The sequence below is a fragment of the Camelus ferus genome, chromosome 35 (genome assembly GCF_009834535.1).
Source record: "Camelus ferus isolate YT-003-E chromosome 35, BCGSAC_Cfer_1.0, whole genome shotgun sequence".
Taxonomy (NCBI): Eukaryota; Metazoa; Chordata; class Mammalia; order Artiodactyla; family Camelidae; genus Camelus; species Camelus ferus.
Genome location: NC_045730.1, coordinates 25,399,848 through 25,420,959, shown reverse-complemented (window position 1 = coordinate 25,420,959; position 21,112 = coordinate 25,399,848). Strand labels below are relative to the sequence as shown.

General features: G+C 48.8%; 1 protein-coding gene and 1 long non-coding RNA gene across 2 annotated transcripts in view; one reads left to right on the top strand and one right to left on the bottom strand.

Annotated features, from left to right (window-relative positions):
* Positions 1-2,631: 2,631 nt before the first annotated feature.
* Positions 2,632-21,112, bottom strand: part of LOC116661577 (melanocortin-2 receptor accessory protein 2-like) — a 22,132-nt gene continuing 3,651 nt past the window's right edge. The window contains 6 exon segments of the mRNA XM_032474001.1: positions 2,632-3,702; positions 6,790-7,259; positions 7,262-7,344; positions 15,379-15,605; positions 18,077-18,212; positions 18,830-19,208. Coding sequence (XP_032329892.1) covers positions 6,955-7,259; positions 7,262-7,344; positions 15,379-15,605; positions 18,077-18,118 — 657 coding nt within the window. The 5' untranslated portion in view covers positions 18,119-18,212; positions 18,830-19,208 and the 3' untranslated portion in view covers positions 2,632-3,702; positions 6,790-6,954.
* Positions 18,561-21,112, top strand: part of LOC116661579 — a 26,289-nt gene continuing 23,737 nt past the window's right edge. The window contains exon 1 of the long non-coding RNA XR_004317523.1: positions 18,561-18,630. This is a non-coding gene — a long non-coding RNA (uncharacterized LOC116661579). The remainder of the gene's footprint in view (positions 18,631-21,112) is intronic.

Sequence of the window (21,112 nt, the reverse complement as noted above, 5' to 3'; positions counted from 1 at the left end):
CATATAAAAATGCAAAGGATCCCAAATATCCAAAACAACTTTGAACAAGAAAAACAAAGTTGGAAGACTTAAGCTATCTGATTTTCAGACTTTTTTAATAAAGCTACAGTAATCAGAAAGTATGGTATTGGTGTAAGACAGGAAAATAGAATAATGGAACAGAATAGAATGTTCAGAACTAAACCAACACTTATATAGACAATGGATTCTCAAAAAGGATGCAGCGGAGAAAGGATCTTTTCAACAAGTAGTGCTGGAATAACTAGAAAGTGATATGCAAAAAAAAAAATGAACTTTGATCCACACCTCACAAAATATACAAAAATTAACTCAAATGGATCATAGATCTTAATAGGAAATCTAAAACTATAAAACAGCTAGGAGAAAAAGCATAGGCTTAAGCTTTATGACCTTGGGTTTGGCAAATATTTCTTTGCTATGACACCAAAAGTATAATCTATTTTAAAAAAGAAACTGATAGTGTGAACTTTACCAAAATGAAGACTCTTCAAAGCTCTTCTAAACACTGCTAAGCAAATGAAAAGACAAGCCATAGACAGAAGCTATTTGCAGATCATATATCTGGTAAAGGTCTCTCTTTGTGTCTGATCCAGAATAAAAAGGTTTCAAAACTCAATAATAATGCAAACACCTGAATGAATGAATGAGGCCAGAAAACACACTTCAGTAAAGATATCCAGATGGATAATAAGCATATGAAAAGATGCTGATTAAAGATGCCATTAGTCATTAGAGAAATGCTTTTGAAAACCACAGTGAGATACTAGTACACATACATACTAGAATGTATACGATTAGAAAGACCGACCTTACAAAGTGCTGGCAAGGAAGTAGAGCAACCAGAACTGATACACACCACGAGGAATTTACAATAGCACAACCATTTTGGAAAACTGTTTAACAGTTTCTTTAAGAAAGGTAAACACCTATCTACCATATAACCCAGACATTCCTCATCTGGTGCTTTAGAAAATAAAAGCATATGTCCATACAAAGACTTGTAACCAAATATTCACTGCAATTTTATTTATAATAGCTCAAGTTGTAAATAACCCATGCATCCATCAAGAAGTAAATGGAGAAACAAATGATGGTCTATCCAAACACTGCTCACAATAAACTATTCAGGAAAAACTCAGCACTAAACAATACTCTGCTATAAGAAAAATAAGCTATTAATACAGCAACACAGATGACTCTCAAAATAATTACACTGAATGAAAGAAGTCAGACAACATGGAGTAGATACTGCATGAATCCATTCATACAAGGATCTTGAAAATGCAAACCAATATGTTTGATAGAAAGCAGATCAATGGTTTCCAGGGGAAGATATGGGGAGGGAGGGAGGGACAACAAAAGGCAGGAGAAAAGTTTGTGGGTGACGTGTATGTTCACTGTCTTGAGTGTGGTCATGGTTTCTTGGGGATATACTATGTCAAAACGTATTATGTTGTACACTTTAAATGTTTGAAAATTATTTTGCCAAGTATACCTCAAAGCTGTTTTAAGAAAAAAAAGGCACTTCAGTCCTGACACACCTCAGCGCCTGATTGGAGTGAGATGATCAGTCCCTCACCCTGTCTGCCTAACGGGAAGGTAGAAAACCTCTTACGGAAGATAAGATATGGATTTTTCATTTGCAATGTCTGCCATGTAATAAAGAATTTCTAGACATGCAACATGTCAAGACTATATGATGGATAATATGAGAATAAGAAATATTAGACAAAGGATGCAAACCCCAGGTGATGTAGGCATCAGAGTTACCAATAAAGGCTATAAAATACTTTTAATAGATTCAAGAAAATAAGGAAATGATGGGAGAGTAGATAACAGGGTCAAGACTTTCACCAGAGAAATATACTGGAATGTATTTTTAAGAAAAATCAAACAGATAACTCTAGAACTGAAGCTTTCAGCTCTGGAAACAGGTAAACAGAGCTAATTAGGATCCCTTTTAAGTAAAACTTTCAGTAATGCCGGATAAAATACAACAACAAAAGTAACACAGAGCTAACTATGGAGAGAGAAGTTCCCAGGTGACAAAACAAAGAGGACACTTAAGGCCAGAATGGTCATCTTGTGAGCTGATGCTACAGCACCCTGGAGGGAAGGGGTTTTAATTTGCACATAAATAGGGATACAATGTCCATTTAGGAAAAAGGGCCCATACCAGATGTAGAAGAGTCTTCCTTTATAGAAACCTCTGCATGAGAAGTATTGGAAGACTTGCCTCTTCACTGAAAGGGAGACTGAAAGTTCTCCACGTGTGCACACAGGAAAGGGGTTAAAGAACCAGTTCTCTAGGAAAAAACGAAGTCTCCCTTAAAAAAATCTAATCTCCACGCCCCTGCTTTATATGAATGTGGACTCCAAATTGATACTCCACTTTTAATTCAGGAATTCCCAAAGCAAAAATATAATAATTCAAGGTTGATCATATCACCTGGAGCCTTAGGATAAGCAACACAAAATTGTTCTCTAGGGAAACTTTAAAAACCAGGATGTAAGGGACAATCATAGGAAAAAATATGTACTCACTATAGAGAAGCTCCCACAACTCTACACACACACAGACACACAACTAAAAACAGAAGGAAATGAGTGCCACAGGGAAGAAAGAGCTAACCGTAAAACACAGGATGATTAATATTCCAGAGCCTAAAATTATGAAACAATCTAAGAGAGAGCATAAAATAAGTATGACTGAATCATTAAAAGATAAAATGAATCTTATATAACATAATGAACAATCAGGACATCATGAAAAAGAAAACAGATCAATTTTTTAAAGAACTAAACAGAACTTATGGAAACAAAATACAGATATCATTTGGTATATAAAATTCAATGTATGGGTTAAGTAACATTTTAATCTTCAATATCTAGGGTGTTCATTAAAATTCAACAGTAATCTCTAAAGTAATTGTTTAAAAAGAGAATAAAAATAAAGAAGTCAAAATGAAGAATGCAAAATAGGCCGGTCACTATTCTAAGTTCTTCATCTATTTTATCACTTAATGCTCACAGTCTTTGAGGTGGATAGTACCACTTTTTGTATATGAAGAAAGTGAGTCTCAAAGGGATTACATATACTGGTTACATGGTTAGCAAGGGAGGGAACCAAGCCCGGATAGGCTGTCTCTAGACGCCATGCTCTTAACCATGACTGCAAGGTATATAACAGGCAGGAGAAAAGCAGAGCAAAGCAAATAGAAATCACAAAACAAGATGCCAGAAATAAAACATCATCACTAATCACAATGTATTTAGATGAAATAAATAATGAGTTAAAAGATTTACAGATTTCATTTGTTTACCTGAGACAAAGCAGAATTAAAACTTAAAACTGGTTGAAAGCTTAGAAGAATAACAGAAAGAAGTCAAAAGTTAGAGCCAGAAAAAGAGACACCTGAGAAATACTAATCAATGGAAAGGGAATCACTCAAGCCTCCCTCAGGTTCATAGGTACCTGAAACCCACCTTGGCCTGACACTTACCAGCTCTGTGCCTGAGCGAAACTCTCAGTCCCCCGGAATCTTCGTTCACTCACCTGTGAATGTAAGGAACGATCCCTCCTTCCATCCGGCCAATTTGTATTGACTGCTGTGCCACGGGTACAGGTCAAGCCACCTGAGGTCCGTCAGTGAACAAATAAGGATCCTTGTCCCTGTAGGACTGAGGAGGAGCAGAACATAAACTACAGTCTTGACAGTCATGTGAAATATATGGTATTCTAGAAGGTGATAGAAATAATATGATCAGGGAGAGGGGGTTTCTGGGGCAGAGACAAGGGGAAGGCAGTTTCCAGGTTAAAATGAGATGGCCAGAGCTGGGCTCACTGAGGACCTTGAGAACGGGGTGCTAGTTGCTGAGCTCCCTCTAACACAGCACCGCACACTGGGTGACATGAACCACAGAGGCTCACTGTCTCACAGCCCTGGGGGCGGGGAGTCTGCAGGCAGGGTGTCAGCAGGGCAGGCTCCTCCTGAGGGCTGGGAGGGAGAGGCTGGTCCAGGCCTCTCTCCTTGGCTTGGAGACGACCGTCTTCTCTCCACATCTCATCACGTCATCTCCCATGTACACGTGTCTCTGTGTCCACATTGCCCCTATTTATCCGGACACAAGTCATACTGGATTAGGGCCCACCCTAATGACCTCTTCTTAACCAATGACATCTGCAACAACCCTATTTCCAAGTGGGGTCATGTTCTGTAGTCCTGGGGTTCAGGACTTCAGCATATGAGTTGGACAGAGACCGGCCAGGGCAACAGGCCTGTGGGTGCATGTCTGATATTCCCAAGGGACAGCAGGGAGGCCAGTGTGGCTGGAGCGGAGTGAGCCAGGGAGAAAACCGGAGATGAGCTCAGCTTCGGGAGGGGGAGGAAAGCTGTAAGGTCACCATAAGGACACTCGCTTCTTCACTGAGTGAAATGAGAAGCCATTGCAGGATTTTGAACAGAGAAGATCACACCCAGGGTCTCAATCATGCCTGACTTAGGTGTTGAGGATGAAAATACTTAGGCTTTTGAGCTGATAATAGTTAGACTACATGTTGGACTTTGAGTTGATGGTGTAGTAAATGAGACTCTGGAGGGTGTTGGGATGAGGTGGATGCATTTTTCATGTGGGATGGACAAGAACCAGTGGGGCCAAAGGGAAGAACTCGGTAGAATAATGGCCCCCAATATGTCCACGGTCTGATCCCTAGAACCTAGGAATGTCACTGTGCATGGCAAAAGGGACTCTGCAGGTGTGACTGTCAAGGACCTTGGGATGGCAGATCACTGTGGGAAGCAAACGTCATCACGGAGGTCCTTAGAGGAGAGAGGCAGATTGGTCAGAGACAGAGATGTGATGTGGCAGCAGAAGTCACAGTGACACAGGGCTCTGGGCCAAGGAGTGTGAGCACCTCTGCAAGCTTGGAAAGGTAGTAAGATGAATCCCTCCCAAGAGCCTCAGTGTGGAACGTAGCCTTGGCCACACGTTGGTTTTAGCCCACTGACATTGACTTTGCATTTCTGCACCCTAGAACAGTGAGACAATGGATGTGTGTTACTTTAAGCCACTGAGTCTGTGGTCCTTAGTTACAACAGCAATAGGAAAAGAGCTCAGGAAGCAACATGAACATGAACCCCAGGCTGCCTGCTGTGCCGGCAGGAAGTCCTTTGTCTCTGATCCTGGGGGAGTGTCCTGTGTTCTGGCAGCATCCACAGACTACCTCATGCTAACCTGGCAGCTTGCAGGGGGTCAAATCTTAACCCTGCACAGTTCTTGATATTTAGTTATTAAAAATATGGTGTCATCATGGGTATTTTTCCATCTTTTAAATACACTTCAGTCTTCTAATTGAGAGACTGTGTAAATAGTTTTCAATCTTAATAATAAATAACTGTGGTATTATTTGGTTAATTAAATAATGAATAATAATATTCACATTAGTAAAAGTTATTAAAGTCAACATTTTTCAATGAAAATATCAAATTTCTTTTTGCATGAACATGTATTAACTACAAGAAATGTTCCATGCTTTCTTCTACGATTTAGTGTTAGAGTCTTAAAGAATAATATTTTCCTCAAAAGATATTATGGCGAGGGGATTTCTTTTGGTGGTACAGTTCCTACATAAAGTCTGCTGCATGGCTCAGGCCACTGGGAACCTAGAGATGATAGAAATAAGGAGGCATTATAAACACAACAATTTTTAAAGGAATTAAAAAACTGGATGAGTGAAAACAAAGAATCAGAGAATATTCTGGTGAAATAAATGTATTTTTCAGCTTAAGCAAGACACAGGGTGAATAAATCTAAAATGAAAAAAACCACCCAGAGATTAGCAGCGAGTCATGCATGCAGTGTGACTGATCAAAACCAAGTTGTTTCCAAACCAGTGTGCAGGCTTGATGCCTTCATTAATCAAGTCTGTGTGGCACCAGGCCACCTCGAATAAATGTTGATGAGGTATTTATAAGCTCTTCACCATCCCAGCTCAAAGCCCACACATGAGCTACACGACCATCACCTACACATCTGCAAAACACCCATCATGGTGAATAGCACTTTTCTTGCTCAGTAGCCGGTGGCAGGGCACTGTGAGCAGACAGAGATACAGGGACAGCAGAGAAACAGAGGCACCTCCCCTCACTCAGCTGATAACCTTCCGTGCATTCCTGGGGACAGGATTGTCATAAAATGCACCATGGATTGATCCTCCTCCTAGGAAAGGAACGGTAGGGCTGTCCTCAGGTTGGAGCAAGGGTGGCCGGAGGATCTCAGAAGAGCTGTTTCAGCACAACCAATAGAAATGATGGCCACCGTGACCACGAGAGACGTCCCCTGCCATCTCGGTAGGCTCTTGGGCTCCTGACAAAAGCTGGGCTCAGTAAAGGGTTGGGTAGAAGGCACAGGCCTAAGGGATGCCCCAGCAAGAGACAGGAGGTAGGGCCTGGTTTATACTGCTCTGGGTGTATCCCAGCCTCATCCGAATACGAAATCAGAAATTTGCAAAACAGCAGAGCTGGGATGGATCACCTACTCCAGACTCCTCTCCTTACAGTTAAAAGGGTGGCAGCCCTGAGAGGCAAAGCAACGTGCTAAAGGCAGAGCATGGATGTGGCAGCGCCAGATGAAATGCACCGTGCCAATCCCCATTCAAGGCCGCTAACACTGAGTATGGGGCCAAGGTTTCCAACTAGGAGAATGAGACAGTGTAAATACTTTGTTCCCCCCAAAACCCCAAATGTTTTTTAAAGGCACAAAACTCACCTTAACTAGCTCTCTTCTGAGGGGGCTCTCTTCTGTCTCCGTCTTTCTGTCTGTCTCCATTTCTCTCTCTCAGACACAAACACATACAATTTTGTGAAAGGGGAATTCCTGCCATACAAAGACAGAATTCACATCTTCAGAAAGACACTTGACAAAGCACGTTTCTCAATTCAAGTCTTTGTGTGAGGTCTGAGCAACTGGCTTATCTTCTAGAACAATTGGTGGTTCCAAAATCAGGAGATCATCTTCCCCAAAGGAAGAGTTCTGGTCCGTGTTGATGAAGTTGGGGATGTCACATTTCATGAGCCCGTTCGGCTCCTCCTCTGGCCACCTGCTGCATCTGATGGCTTCCTGGAGCTGAACATCCCTGTCAAGGGCTATGGTTGGGATAGCAGATTTGGCCTTGTCCAAGTGGCCCACTTCATTGACGTAGCAGTGAAAGAGGGACCTAGATTCGTCATTGCCCTGCCAGAGAACACCTTGGGCACCAGCGGTCTTCCAAAGTCTGACACAAAGCTGTTCAGTCTGAATCTCTTCTCGGGAGACTCTGCATTGCTATAAAGAAAACCAAAATAAAAGATCGCTCACACTCTAGCTCGGTGACCTGAAGAATCATAGTTTTTGCCATCTACTGAGTGCAAGTCCCTGCACAGAGCATGCTGACAAGCACTGGAAGTGAGAGACATCACTTCTGAACACATACAATTAAACCCAAGGCAAAAGTCTCAAGTGAGGGACCTTGGACCATCCTGAAAAGACATCGTTCCCTGAGAATCCTCAGTATTGCTGAATCGCACACCAGTGTTTCTCATTGGGACACTCAGATCATCTTCATCAGAATTAGTTAAAGTGCTTCTTAAAATGCAGAATTCTGGGGTGCAGACCCTCAGCGTCTCCAGAGGTAGGGACCTGTAGTCTGTATTTTTAGAGCAGCCGAGATCACTGAACACGCTCAGGTTTAGCACCGCGGTCTACATCGGGTCACCTGAGCATCGACAATGCTGTCTCACATGGTGGGCGGGTTGCCATGTGTGTCAGGGTGCTGTCCTACCCACGAGACTCCCCTGATTCTCAGAACTGACAGTGCTGCCCCATTGGGCAAAAAATACCACCATTTCACAATGCATACGCAGGGCGCCCGACTGACAGATACAATCAGTGATGGGAGAGGGGACAAAACTCATGTTCCTGATCCCTTGTTTCACTTACTATGGGACAAATGATCAATTCAAGGGTAATAAATCAGTGAATGAGTGAATAACATGACTCTCGTTAGTCCCACGAGTGCCTGGAAGAGCGAGCCTGGGCACACTGAGAACCATAACAGCCCATCTACTTAATTGCCATCCTTCCCAGATTTATGTAAAGGTTACTTCCACCCAGGCAGTGACTCCTGAAGGGCAAGAATCATGTCTGAACACACTCTCAAATCCAGAACAGAACCTGACAACAATTAGGCTCTGGAGTCTGTGTTTAGCGAGTGTGGAATCTCAGTGATTCCAGCTCTTAGACCTTGCCTTCCCATCCCACCCCTCACGATATGGCCCTTATGACCAGCTCTCCCGGGGCTGGGGCCACGGAACCCATTTACAGGACTGGAAGAATCTGATCATGTAAACCACCCCCCAGAATATCATCAAGAGTCACCTGCATTTCAGGGATCAGTAATCCCAGAAGCTTTGCAGTTCAGGCAGCTGAGGGATTTTTATATCAGCTCTGTCTTCTACTGTGACTGCCTGGGTGACATCAGACAAGGAATTCTCAAAAGCCTGAGCTTTTCCTTTCAGGAATAATCTAATTAACAAATCTCATTGACCACTTAACAAATGTGATGTGAAGATCAATGATTTACACAGGAGTACAACATTCATTAGGTCGTGGATTTTGAATCAGAGAAAAATCATTTGAGAAAGATTGACAGAATGTAGCTTTAATGCAAATTTAAGTATTCTTACCTTTCAGTAAATCATCTTCTTCCCCTACTTATCACTTCACCCAAGTTTAAAAGATGTTTGAGAACAGGGATGATTGTGCCAGCAATCTGTGACCCAATAACCTAAAATGTCACCTAGGAAAAAGAGGGGAGTAACACATTTTTAAAAAGCATGGTGAGGATGGCGGGGCCATCCCCCAACTCCAGACTAAGAAGCTCTGAGTAATAGCTTTCCTGCCTGCCTGGGGCATCAGCTGATGTGAAAACCCACCCAGAAACCTCACTGTCCAGCAGCTCTTCCGTAACACAGGCTACACTTTCTCAGAATTAAGAATTGGGTCCAGTAACCCCTTCGCTGAAGAATAAAGACAAAGGAGAACAAGAGAGTTCTGCCCCTCCCCAGGGGAGAGCCCAGACCTTGGGCTGCATGCACTGCGCCCACCTCCCAGGAGAAGGATAAACTGGAGAAGGACGTCCTGCGAAACTAGGGCAGCAAAGGTAGAGATGGGAACAAATAGACCAGCTGGCCTGGGACAGCCCCCTCCGTCGCTGCCTTGGCGGCTGCCTCCGCCCCCTCAGCACATCCTGCCCACCTCAGGTGGCTAAGCTGTCAGGGAAACTGTGCTTTGCGACCTGGGGCAACAGAGGCTGCCCCCAGGCCAAGCTGCTGGGGAGATGGGAGCTAAACCACCAGCTCCCAAGCGGCAGGCTCCATACCTTCGACATCACCCCGCCACCCCCGCACCTTAACGCACCCCCGGGGCAATATGACCCTGAGAAGTGTGACCTGGGAACGAGGGGCGGCAGAGGCCGCCCCCATGTCAGGCCTCCAGAGAGATGGGAGGTTATCCTCCAGCTCACAATAGGCAGCACCCCTCTCCTCCCCACCCCCTGATCTCACCGCGCCCACCTCCCAGGAGCAACCTGACCTGGTGTGGTGTGTCAGACGAATCTTGGGCGGGAGAGGCCGTCCCCAGGCCAGGTCAGGGGAAAGGAGAAGAAGTGGCCCCATTAGGAAGCTGCGACGGCCGGCTGCCCCTGCCCCTCGACCTCATCGCGTCCGCCTCCCAGGAGCAAGCTGACCTGGAGACGGGCATCCAGCTTCTTGGGCAGCAGAGGACACCCCCAGGATTGGCCGCGGGGAAGAGGGGAGCAAATTGACAAGCTCCGCGCTGCAGGTCCTCTACCCCCGCCGTCGCCACCCTCGCACCTTAAAGGCACCGCCCAGGGCGACCCTCCCCAGCAGGCTGAATGGGACAGGTGTGTCTGGTGATCTGGGGCAGGAGAGGCCGACTCCCACACCAGGCCATCGGGGAGACGGGAGCCAATCCACCAACTCCCCAAGGCATCCCCATCCCCCCGCATCAGCCACCGCTCCTGCCCCCTGACCTCACGGTGGCCGCCTCTAGGGAGCAGGCTGACCTGGAGATGGACGTCCGGCGAACTTGGGGCAACAGTGACCGCCCCCAGAGCAAACCATGAGGGGAAATGGGAGCAAATGGACCAGCTTCATGGGAAAACCTGCCGCTGCTGCCACCACCCCCAACGTACCACGCCCAGCCTCCCGGGGTCAGGCCGACTAGGATACACGTGTCCCGTAACCCAGGGCAACAGAGACCGCCCCCAGGACAAGCCGCGGGGAAGATGGGAGCAAATGGGCCCGCTTCCCCGCTGCAGGCCCCCGACCCCCGCCACCCCTGCACCCTGACTACCCTGCCTCCCGCCCCCAGTTAGCTAAGTGGGACAGGGGTGTCCCGGAACCTGGGGCAGCAGAGGCCGCCTGCAGGCCATGCGGTGCAGACATGGAGCTAATACACAAGCTACCCCGGGGCAGCCATCCCTATCCCCGCAGCCACCATCTTACCAGCTCCCTGACCGCACCGCACCCATCTCCCAGGAGCAAGCTCACCTGGAGTCGGACCTCAGGCAAATCTCCGGCGGCAGAGGTCGCCCCCAGGCCAGGCCGCGGGGGAGAGAAGAAATGGAGCAGCTCCCTGGAACGGACCCCCTCCCCCTGGCGCCGCTGCCCCCGCCTCCCAGGAGCAAGCTCACCTGGAGACCGGCGTCCCGCCTCTAGGGCAGCGGAGGCCGCCCCCAGGCTCCGCCGCGGGGGAGAGCGGAGCGAATTGACCGGCTCCCCGCGGCAGCCCCCCTACCCCCGTGGTCCCCGCACATTAACGGCACCGCCTCCACTCCCCACTCAGCAAGCTGAGTGGGACAGGTGTGTCCGGCGACCTGGGGCAGCAGAGGCTGCTCCCAGGCCCGGCAGCCGGGAGAAGGCAGCTATTCCACCAGTTCGCCAGGGGCAGCCCCGCTCCGCCCCCCTGCCGCTGCCGCCGCCTGCTGACCTAACCGCCCCACCTCCCAGGAGCAAGCTTACTTGGAGTCCAACATCTGGCGAATCTCCGGCGGCCAAGGCCCCCCCAGGCCAGGCTGCAGGGAAGAGAAGAAATCGACCGGCTTGCCCGGGCAGCCTCCCACCCGCCGCCGCCGCCGCTTCCGCCGCCCCAAACCATTGCACTAGCCTCCCGTGGTCAGGCTGACTGCGAGGATGTGCACTTGCCTGAGCACCTCCCTGCACCCCTACACTCCCTGTACCTCTGCACCCCTGACACTCCCTGCACTGCCTGCACCCCCACAACCCCTGAACTGCCTTCACCCTCCACAGCCCCTGCACCCCTGCCACCACTTACACCTTTGCACTGCTTACAGTCCTGCACCCCTGTATGTCCCACACACCACCTCTTGGGCCTGTGGCAGAGTCTCTGCTGTTAGACCAATGCACAGGAACTCACATATTTGCCAGTATATGATGCATCAGTGGACGTCTGGGGTTGGCTGCAGGAAGGTACATGTTCCCGGTCACTAGCCTGGGCCACTAGGGTGATCTCTGTGAGGTCACCCAGGACGGGCTCAGAGATGCTGTTCTCTGGGAAGAGAGGAGTTGAAACCGGTCTTGAGGGCAGAGCTGTGCTCACCAGGCCGTCCACGCTTCATGTTTTACACAGGGCTTCGGAGAAGTGAAATGGATCCGGCCAAGTAAGACCTGCCTGCTGTGCGCCCACCTCAGTCCTGGGCTCTGAGGCAGACCGACTGGCTCCCACCATCAAGACACCTGAATGGGCACCTGAATGGTCCCTTGGAGGCATCCTATCAGTTCTCAGGAAGAAGTCTGGCTGCTTCCACCCCATGGCCCTCCCTCCCACTGTGCTGGCCTCAGGAAGGTTCCTTATTTGGGGAAGAAGGCAGCCCACCCCCTACCCCACCCCTCACCTTTCTCTAACCCAGGCTGGTGCTTTCTCTGCCCTTCAGAGTCTGGAAAGCCATTCCTCTTCAGTTATGTCCCTTCTGAGATGGACTTGCTTCCACTCAATTCTAGGCGAGGATGCACCATGGAATGCACTGGGTAAGAGAACCAAAATTTATAGTTTCTTCTGTGAGGTTTTCTGTTAATCTACTGGGGCTGGGCTGTGTGTAGTTTGCTACAGCTATTGGTGTGAGAGGCTAAAGCCAGCCTGTGTGTCCTTGTTTTCATCTCCCCGCTGTCTTTGGGTTTTCCCTAGACACTACTGAGACATTTACTTCTTTTAGTTTTATTCCTGTTATCACACAGGGGCCCTACTGACATGGAGGTAAGGTGTTGGGGTAGCGGGACAGAGCAGGGCATCTATACTCCTGTGATTAGTTCTCATTGAGCCTGTGCCCTGAGCTGTGACCTCCACAAGTGTGTCTCTTTCCCCCACCCCAATTTGGGTGACACAGAAGGTATTTCCCTTCCCCCAGGTTGGTTAGGCTCTGGTAAAATAATTTCTCATTAAAAAAAAAAAAAACACAACCCCCCACAATGGAAGAGAATGTTCTGGGTGTATTTCAATAGAGCTATTTTATCCTTTCCTGGCAGGAAGCATGAGGAGTTTTCCTATGATTTTCACTCTGAGAACAGGGTACGGTCCTGGAAGTAAAATGCATGAAAAAGAGCAGGGGGCCCCTCTGACTGGCCCCCTGAAGTTGTCACACTCAGACTTCCCCACGCTGAGCCTCCAGCTGGCCTCAGGGACCTGTTAAATCTGCCTGCCCCCGGGGTTCTTACAAAAGCGGGTTCTGCCCTGGGAGCTGTGACTCTCCAAGCCTGCCCGGCTGCCTCTCTGGGTTGGGAGCAGCTTTCCCCCTCAGTTTTCTTGTGGATCTAAGAAGAGCAGTGGGTTTTCAGCTCCCTCAGCTCTGGTGTTGTTTTCAGGACAGAAGGAGCAACTTCTGAGCTCCACACGAGCTGGACCAGAGGCTGGAAGCCTCCCCTCCTCTGCCTCCATGCAGACAATCAGTGGCTGTGGTTCTAGCCGAGTTTCTGAAGATGTGGATTTAAACACACACATCCCAGCCCCCACAGGAGCACACAGTCCCATAAATCCCTACAACTTCCACTGGTAACTACGGAACTGATGAGGACACGGGTTTCGGGGCTGCAGAGGCCTGACTGCACGACTTTCTCCGTGGCCTATTAATGTGGTTGTTATGGGCCTTGTCTGAAGTGGCTTGCTTACCGCACCTGGTACATGGGAAATATAAAATAAGTACTAGAACCTCCACTTTTTCTCCCTCTTGGGCCTTCCAACCTAAAAAGTAATACGTGAACTCAGACGGCCTAGTCACCACAATGAGGTCAGACCAGCCCGGCTCTCCTGAGTGATGGGCACTGACTTGCGCATTAACTCGGAACAGTAGGGGAACCGCCTTCCTCTAACTGGGCCTCTCCCCACACCAGGCACGCCCTCAGCTGAGAAGGGGCCAACTCCCCCATTGAGGTGTGTGCTGGTGGCTTCAGTGTGACCTGGCCCTGCCGGGACATGAACCTGCAGTGAGGTGGAGTGTCAGGAGGAGGGGGGGTCCCTGCTGGGGCAGCAGGGGGCCCGGTAGCACCCTGCGCAGCCTGGTGCCTGGGGCTCCCCAACATCTCCTACGGCCCCCGGGTCGGCTCTGGTCTGGGCCACTCCATGCACCCTCCCAGTATCTTTTCATTAAGTCCCTTTTTTGCTTTTATCAGCCAGAGGTGGCTTCTGTTGCTTGTTCAGTGAAACAGTGCATCAGGAAACCAGACTATTTCTAAGATCAGTAAAATACGAACTTTGGTCAGCTCGCCGGGCAGACCGTGCAGCACAAATTCCCGCACAGGGCTGTGCAAATGCCTTACGTGAAGGGTCCTCATCATCTGTCTTCAGAGATACAGAAGCTCGTGGTTCAGGTAAAACCTCAGGGAGGGATTGAGGAATCCAAAGCTGGTTGGTTTCAAAGACTAACCGGTCGGACCAGACCCCTGAGCTGTGGTCAGAAGCCTGGCTCAATGTCACGCAGACTCAGCACCCTAAGTGTCCGGTGGGGCCGGTGCTGTTTCCTTTACAGGCTCTCGTTGGGGAGTCACTGTAGCCCCTTACACTCAGCAGGGAATCCAGCCCTCTTAGCCCCCACCCTGAGTGTTCCATGACACAAATCTCGGGAGTGTTTAATTTTCATCTTTGTTTAGGAGGATGAAGGTGGGGCAAGAGGAGAGATAAATTCACACTTAGTGACACCAAGTCACAGCCAGTACCTCCTCCTCGGAGAGCTATGTGCTCCCACAGTGGTGGCTGGGGGGCTGGGCAGAGCCCCTCCTCTGGTCACAGAGGGACTCACTCCTCTGACTGCAACTGATGGGTTGGACAACCAATCCAGAGGGGACAGAGCATCTTTCCCGGGAATTTGGAACTGACACACAGAAATTAATTTCACTCATCTGGGGATTGGGAGGAGGGTGGGAATCAAATGAAACCAGAGCAGGAGAGAAAGTTACAAGTGAATGAGAGAGAGACAGAGAGACTGAACTTGTGAGAGCAAATAGTGGGAAGGAAGGATAACAATCAGGGGACAGAGGAATTCCAGCTCCTGGCTGTCTAGTGTGTCCCAGCCCATCAACGAACCTGCGGGATGGTTAACATCATTCCAGTTTTGCAGATTAGGAAACAGGCTGAAAGAGACGGGGGTTGGCTTCGGGTGCACAGTTAATTTAAGTGCCACTGGACCCCTCACTTCCCACTGCCTGAAGGCACCATGATCCTCACAGGGACCCTGCTGTGCTGACAGCCCAGCACCCTGATCAAAGGGACCCTGCGGGAGTGGGAACCTCTCTGAGTGTGGAGAGTTCCCTGCACCGAGATTCCATGCATCAGCCGGCTCCCGCTCACCCCAGGTTAACGTCTCCCCAGCTGTGCAGTCTCCCGACCCGCTTCCCTCCCTGCCAGGCACCCCCGTCCTTACCACCGAGTGTACTGCAGGAATTCAGGCACAGGGATGCCCAAAGCAACACGAGCCCACCGGCTGTACAAACAGCAGACTCCCAGCCCCACCTGGGCTCCATGGGGATAGTAGGTGTCCTCACCTTTCATGTATCTAAGGCAATCTGTTTCTTCAGCTGGAGGCTATAGAGAAAAATAAAAGGTCCAAAACATCGTTCAGTGAGGAATTCCTCCAAGGACCTGACTCCAGAGTCTACAACCAGTTGTGCTGGCCGCTCTTACCCCCGGACTTTGGGTGAGGTGGATTATTGATCAGCACAATCGCCGGTGGCCCAGCTCCTGGGCTTGGCTGCCCAGAGGGGGCTGGGGGAATGGGTAAGGCCAGGGCACTCAGGAAGAGCACAGAGGACCTGACATCTCGCCTCCGCAGTTGTAAACCCTTCCCCAAATCTCAAGGCATCGGACAGAGTGCAGCCACCACAATAATGAGATGTTCCCATCTCTTCACTCACTCCTGTTGGTTCACTTACGTGCTGAGCATCCACTGGGTCACAGGACATGACACACAGGATGGCCGATGGGACAGGCTTGGTACTTCCCCCTGGATCCTGTTCAATCTGATGGAAGAATGATCACTCATAAACGGTTTCTCAAAAGGATACATAGACAGGAGACAAACTGCAGAGTGAATCAAATTTTAAAATATAAATGAAGATCCCCCAGTCTCCCCGCCTAAGGTTAACAGCATAAAGAAAATAGATCTTGCCTTTGATCACCAAGGAAGTGGTCACCCCTCTCAGGAGGAAAGGAGAGTTAATCTTTGAGCAGGACACAGAAGTGCTCCATCGAATTGGACCAGGACCTCTGCATTCATTCAGCAAATCTGTATAAGCTCCTACTACTTATGGGAATCTAGTAACTATACCCGTTCCCAAGGCTCTTGGGCTTTATTAGTCAACAAAATAGACACGACTCCCCATCACTGGGGGCTCAGAGTTTTAGCAGAGGAAACAGGCAGCATGTTGGGGGTAGCAAGAGCTTGGGGAAAAATAAGAGTGATATGAGCAAACTCAGGTGATGGTGGTGGGGTGGGAGGCAGGCAGGAGGGAATAAGGCAATCCTGGCAGATCTCACGGAGTAATGAACTTGAAGCAGAATAGATCCGGAGGAAGAAGGAAGAGCCGGAGCCAGAGGCCCCCAGAGTGATGGGGAGAGTGTGGGCGGAGAGGCAGAGCACGCCGGGTCCTGGAAGACTTTGGGACGACTTTGGCTCCTAATGGAATGGTGACCCTTTTAGTGAGTTTTGATGGGATGGGTGATGTCCAATTTATGCTTTTGTTTTGGTTTTTTTTGGGGGGAGGTTAATTTATTTATTTTAGTGAAGGTGCTGTGGTTTGAACCCAGGATCTCATGCATGCTAAGCATGCACTGTATCACTGAGCTACACCCACCCCCTCAATGTATGCTTTTATAGGCTCCCTCTGACTCTGTGTGGATGAGATTGTAGAAAAGCAAAGATGGAAGAAGGAGGCTATTTGGTGTCCAAGAAGGGGCTGAAGGTGGCTTCTAGGAGGGTGGGGAACAGGGAGTAGGTGGTTAATGAAGACAGAGTAGCCAGAATTTTCTAACAAGCTGGATTTGCTGTGTGTGTGTGTGTGTGTAAGAGAAAGAGAGAGAAAGAACATGGTTCCAACATCTGGACCTGGAAAATGGGATGGATGTCCTCTCCATCCACAGGGGATGGGACAAGATGGGGCTGAGCAGGTGGAAAGGGGCTGGAATCAGCTCAGTTCTTCAATGTCATGGTTAAGGAGTCTATTAGATATTGCCACAGAAATGCCTAATAGGTAGAGGAGTCTGGGGTTTTTTTTCTTTCTTATTAACATTAAAAAATATAATTTAAATGTATTGATTTTATTATGTGAATGATTTGGAATTTTATTTCATGCCAAGGTATATGTTATACATAGCCAAATGGAAAATATATCAGAAAAGGGGAGAAATGAGGGCTTTCACATAAACTGACTGTCCATAACGTAGGTAAAATTTCAATAAAACCAGTCTTCAGTGCAAAAACCTCATCTTGGTGTTACATAAAATTAAATGAAAAAGGACTATGTTGATGTATCATTATTTCATGTTACATAATAGCCCCAAACAAACACACTGTTTAACTATGAGGCTTGTAGAAATACTATTCACTTTATTGACATAAATACAGAAATGCAGAAAGGTTCTAAGGTAGAATAAGCATCTTAGTGGAAATAATAGAGATCTGAGCATTTTACATGATATGTATGGACTGATTCAAAATTTGGAAAAGTAATTTACACAGTAGAACATATGTATGAATGTGAAAGCAAGATGAATGAAAGAAAAAGAATATGAGTATCAGGGAGAGAGTTCCAAATGGAAAGGGCAAATCAGGGAGATTGGACAAATCGAGAAATTGATGGCATGTCAATTTCCAAGTCTGGTTGCTTCCACCAGAAGTATAGCAGAGAGATAGAGGAGAGACCAAAGACCCAACTCCGGGGCACATTCGCAGTAAATGTTTGGAAAAAAGAGGAGACGTTGGTAAAAGACCAGCCAGTGAATCGAAAGCAGAGCGATGGGCTGGGGGCCAAGTAAAGCAGGAACACGGGGGAGGAGGGATGGAAGAGCTGGGTCAAATGCTGCCAAAGGGCCACGCATGATGAAGACTAAAAACTGACCACTATATTTAGCAACGTGGGGTCACTGATGGCCTTGACAGAGCAGTTTCCATAGAGCGAGGGATCAGGGGAAAAGCCAGAGTGGGTGCAAAAGGGATGGCTCAAGAGAATATGCAGACAGTGAGTTTAAACTACTCATTAAAGATTTGCTGCAAAGACATGGGGTGGCAATTTGTGGGGGCGAATTAGGGTCAAGGAGTGCTGTTTGTTTCTTTTAAGAGGATGGACTTTTATATACTGATAGGAGCCAACTAGCAGGAGAACAAAATAGATGAGGTAGTGACAGAGAGGATGGATGTGGGAGTGACAGCCCGGAGAAGATTGGATGGATGGGCCCCCTGGCGACTTTTGGATGATCTGGCTTTCGATGTCACCTGTAATAAGAGGTGGGGCAGCGAGAGTGAGGTCACAGACATCAGAAGGCGAGCGGATGTGCTGGGAGTTGCTGGTGAAAGTTCTCTTCTGTTGGCTTCAGTTTGCTTGGTCAAAGTAGAAAAGTAAACTTACCAGCTGAGGAACGAGGAGGAAGAGTTACTGGAGTCATGAGCAGAAGATACGAAAGAGCCTTCAGGGACAATGGGACAGTGAAAAGAGCAGAGGGAGACGGGGGGAGTGTGCTCTCAGAAAGTTACATTTTATCTTTGAGGTCCCCAAGTGTTGGATGTGTGATTGCCCTTCCTGCTGTCTACGAAATAAAAATTGAGTATGGTTCAGGGAAAATGCTATTTCATTCTAAGAGGCTGCCTGTTTCTCAGGAATGGTCATCTTAAACTGCAAACATTACAAAAATGTTGAAAAGAAGAACTTGTGTACCCAATGACCCACTATTTTCTATAAATTTGGTTGCTATTTAGTTCCCCTATCAATACCACAGAACCGATACTGCCTAGGATGGAGATACATTGATGCTTAAATGGAAATGAAATCTGTATCTTTTTCCTAAACTCCATGGCTTCCTTAACATCCCATGCCCCTTGGAATTTATGGGTGTCTGATATAAGAAATGAGAAAGAGTTTGAGAAAATCCCGGCTCAGAATTACACAGCACAACCTCAGCTCAGAAGTATACAGCCGTAAAAATGTTTAGAAGCAAAACTCCATAACTACTCTTAAAGAATTTTGCAAACCTGGGCCTGCCCAGATGTTTCCAAACTGGAAAGGTACTCCAATCACTTGACCGGTACGGGAACCAGAGGCTGGTCAGCCTTTTCTGTAAAAGCCAGAGAGTAAATATTTTCAGTTTTGCAGATCATTTTGTTGTAACCATGCAGGTCTGCAATAAGAAAGCGAAGAGCACTGGGAGACACGAAACAAATGGGCATGCCCACACCCTCCCTTCCACTCAGGGCAGCTTCTCTGTGGTGGGGAGCTTTGCCACAATGACTTGTTTCTTTGTTTCCATTGGTTTCTTTGTTTCCACCTTACTGCTCAAACTCAGAACTTCAAGTGAGCCTGGTCCTTCAGCATCCATGCAGAGAGAAGGCTGAGCGGGGGTGGGGACCCCACCTGACAGAGAAGAGAGATGGCTTGTCACCATGACATGAGACAATCACACCTTCCGGGGTGAAAGGGAACAAAGACAAGGGAGGGGCACAGCAGTGGGACCCCTGGGTCACCTGCCAGGCTTGCTCTCCCTCCACGGCCACCCTGGGGGCCTGGGTGGTGTTGGAACTCAGCTACAGTGATTAGGCTGAGGGGACTCAGGATAAAGGACCCTCCGTCTCCACACCGGGTTCCAAACGCAGCCTCTCTAAGTCTACCCTCTGAGTTTCTGGAACTCAGCTGGAAGAATACATGATCAGGCCAGACCCAGAGCCCAAGCCAAACACGACAGGGGTCATGTGGGGTTGTAACCCCGTGCTCAGTGGTCGGGGTCTCCTTGCAAATCTGCAGAAATCCCTGTTCTGCCTCATTCCTGGGAGAAACCCCAGATCTCCTCCTGCTCTGTCTGTTCTTCTCTTGAGGCTATTGTCCTGGAGGGATGCAGAGTCCTTGAACCTGGCCCTCCAAACGTACATAAGCAGCCTGTTCAATAAAACAAATTATGCACTTTTTCACATTTGCCAGTTTTTTGATTCCAGAAAGGCTGCGGGACTCTTTCTCACTGTCTCCTGTGCCCCCACCACTTGGTGGCCCTCTCCTCATGGAAACACGATTTCCCACAACTGCACCCTGCCTCCCAGCTTGTCAGAGGGGAGTGACCCACAAAGACACAGGTGTTTGTGAGGATCCTGTCCCCCAGCAGAAAGCCTACTCCTGGAGCCACGGACGGGGATCTGGCCTCCTGAGCCACTCAGCTCTAATTCAAAGCCTAAACTGGGGACTGCTGAATGACTTTCTGAGTCACCTGGGATGGAGGGGCCTGATTTTTCTTTCCAGGAATGGATGTAGCGCAGCCTCCATTTTCAGGGCTGACATTCATGATGGATCTAGTTCCCCCCACTGCACCCCAGGAAGGAGAGACCCTTCCATCCCACAGCTTGGAAACCCAGCCCAGGGGAGTTCTGAAGCACCACATCGCTGCCAGGTCCAGCATCCCTGCAGAGTGACCCTGCCCCTGAATGAGCCCCTTCCTGGGCCTTCCCTGCCCCAACACGACCACACCCCAGGCTGTGCCAGAGCTCTGGGGCTCTGCGTGTCCAGGGCACACAGGTGGGACCTGAGCCAGGTTTCCCCTGGGCCTCAAGGGGGAGACGTGTGCCTCTGCATCAGGGGAAGGTGACCCCACGTGGCAGGCAGGCCACTCTCACTATGGACCTCCAGGAGACCTGGGAGCAGTTTCCCTGCAGGTGTTAGGAGCCATCATCAGAAGGGCAGGCCCCTCTTTGGGCAGACCGTCTTGCTGTCCTGGGCCCACGTGCTGACCAGAGGAATCTACACGCTCCCAGGAAACCCCAGGCAGCCTCACAACTTGGTCACTTGGTGGCCTGGGTACCATGGGCTCCTTGACCATCCCATGAGGGTGGTCCTGGCAGGCATGGTCTCCAGCTGCTCCCGTTAAGAAATCCCCCTGGGTTTCTGTGGTCACAGAGCCCACACCAGAAGCTTCCAGTCCTGCAGTGACCCCCACAACAGTCAGCTCCCCTGTGCATGTCCAGGGACAAATGACAGCAATTTATTGCCAGGAACCGTGATGAACAAGGGGATGGGATTCCATACTAAGTTCAGGATTCTGGTAACTCACTCTGCACCCCAAAAAGCATCCATGAGAAATGTGTGTATTGGAATGTCTTTGCCCCTAGGAGAGCTGCTCCTCAGGGCTCCTGGGCCCTCCAGCCCCACTCAAGTTTCTCAGAGCCTGGGTCTAAATTTCTATCTCCCTGCTTTGGTGGAAGGCCGCCTGTGTCTTGTGGTCACGGGTCACTTTATTGCATGACTTGGCATGTTCTTAGTGCCCGTCCTCCTCTCCT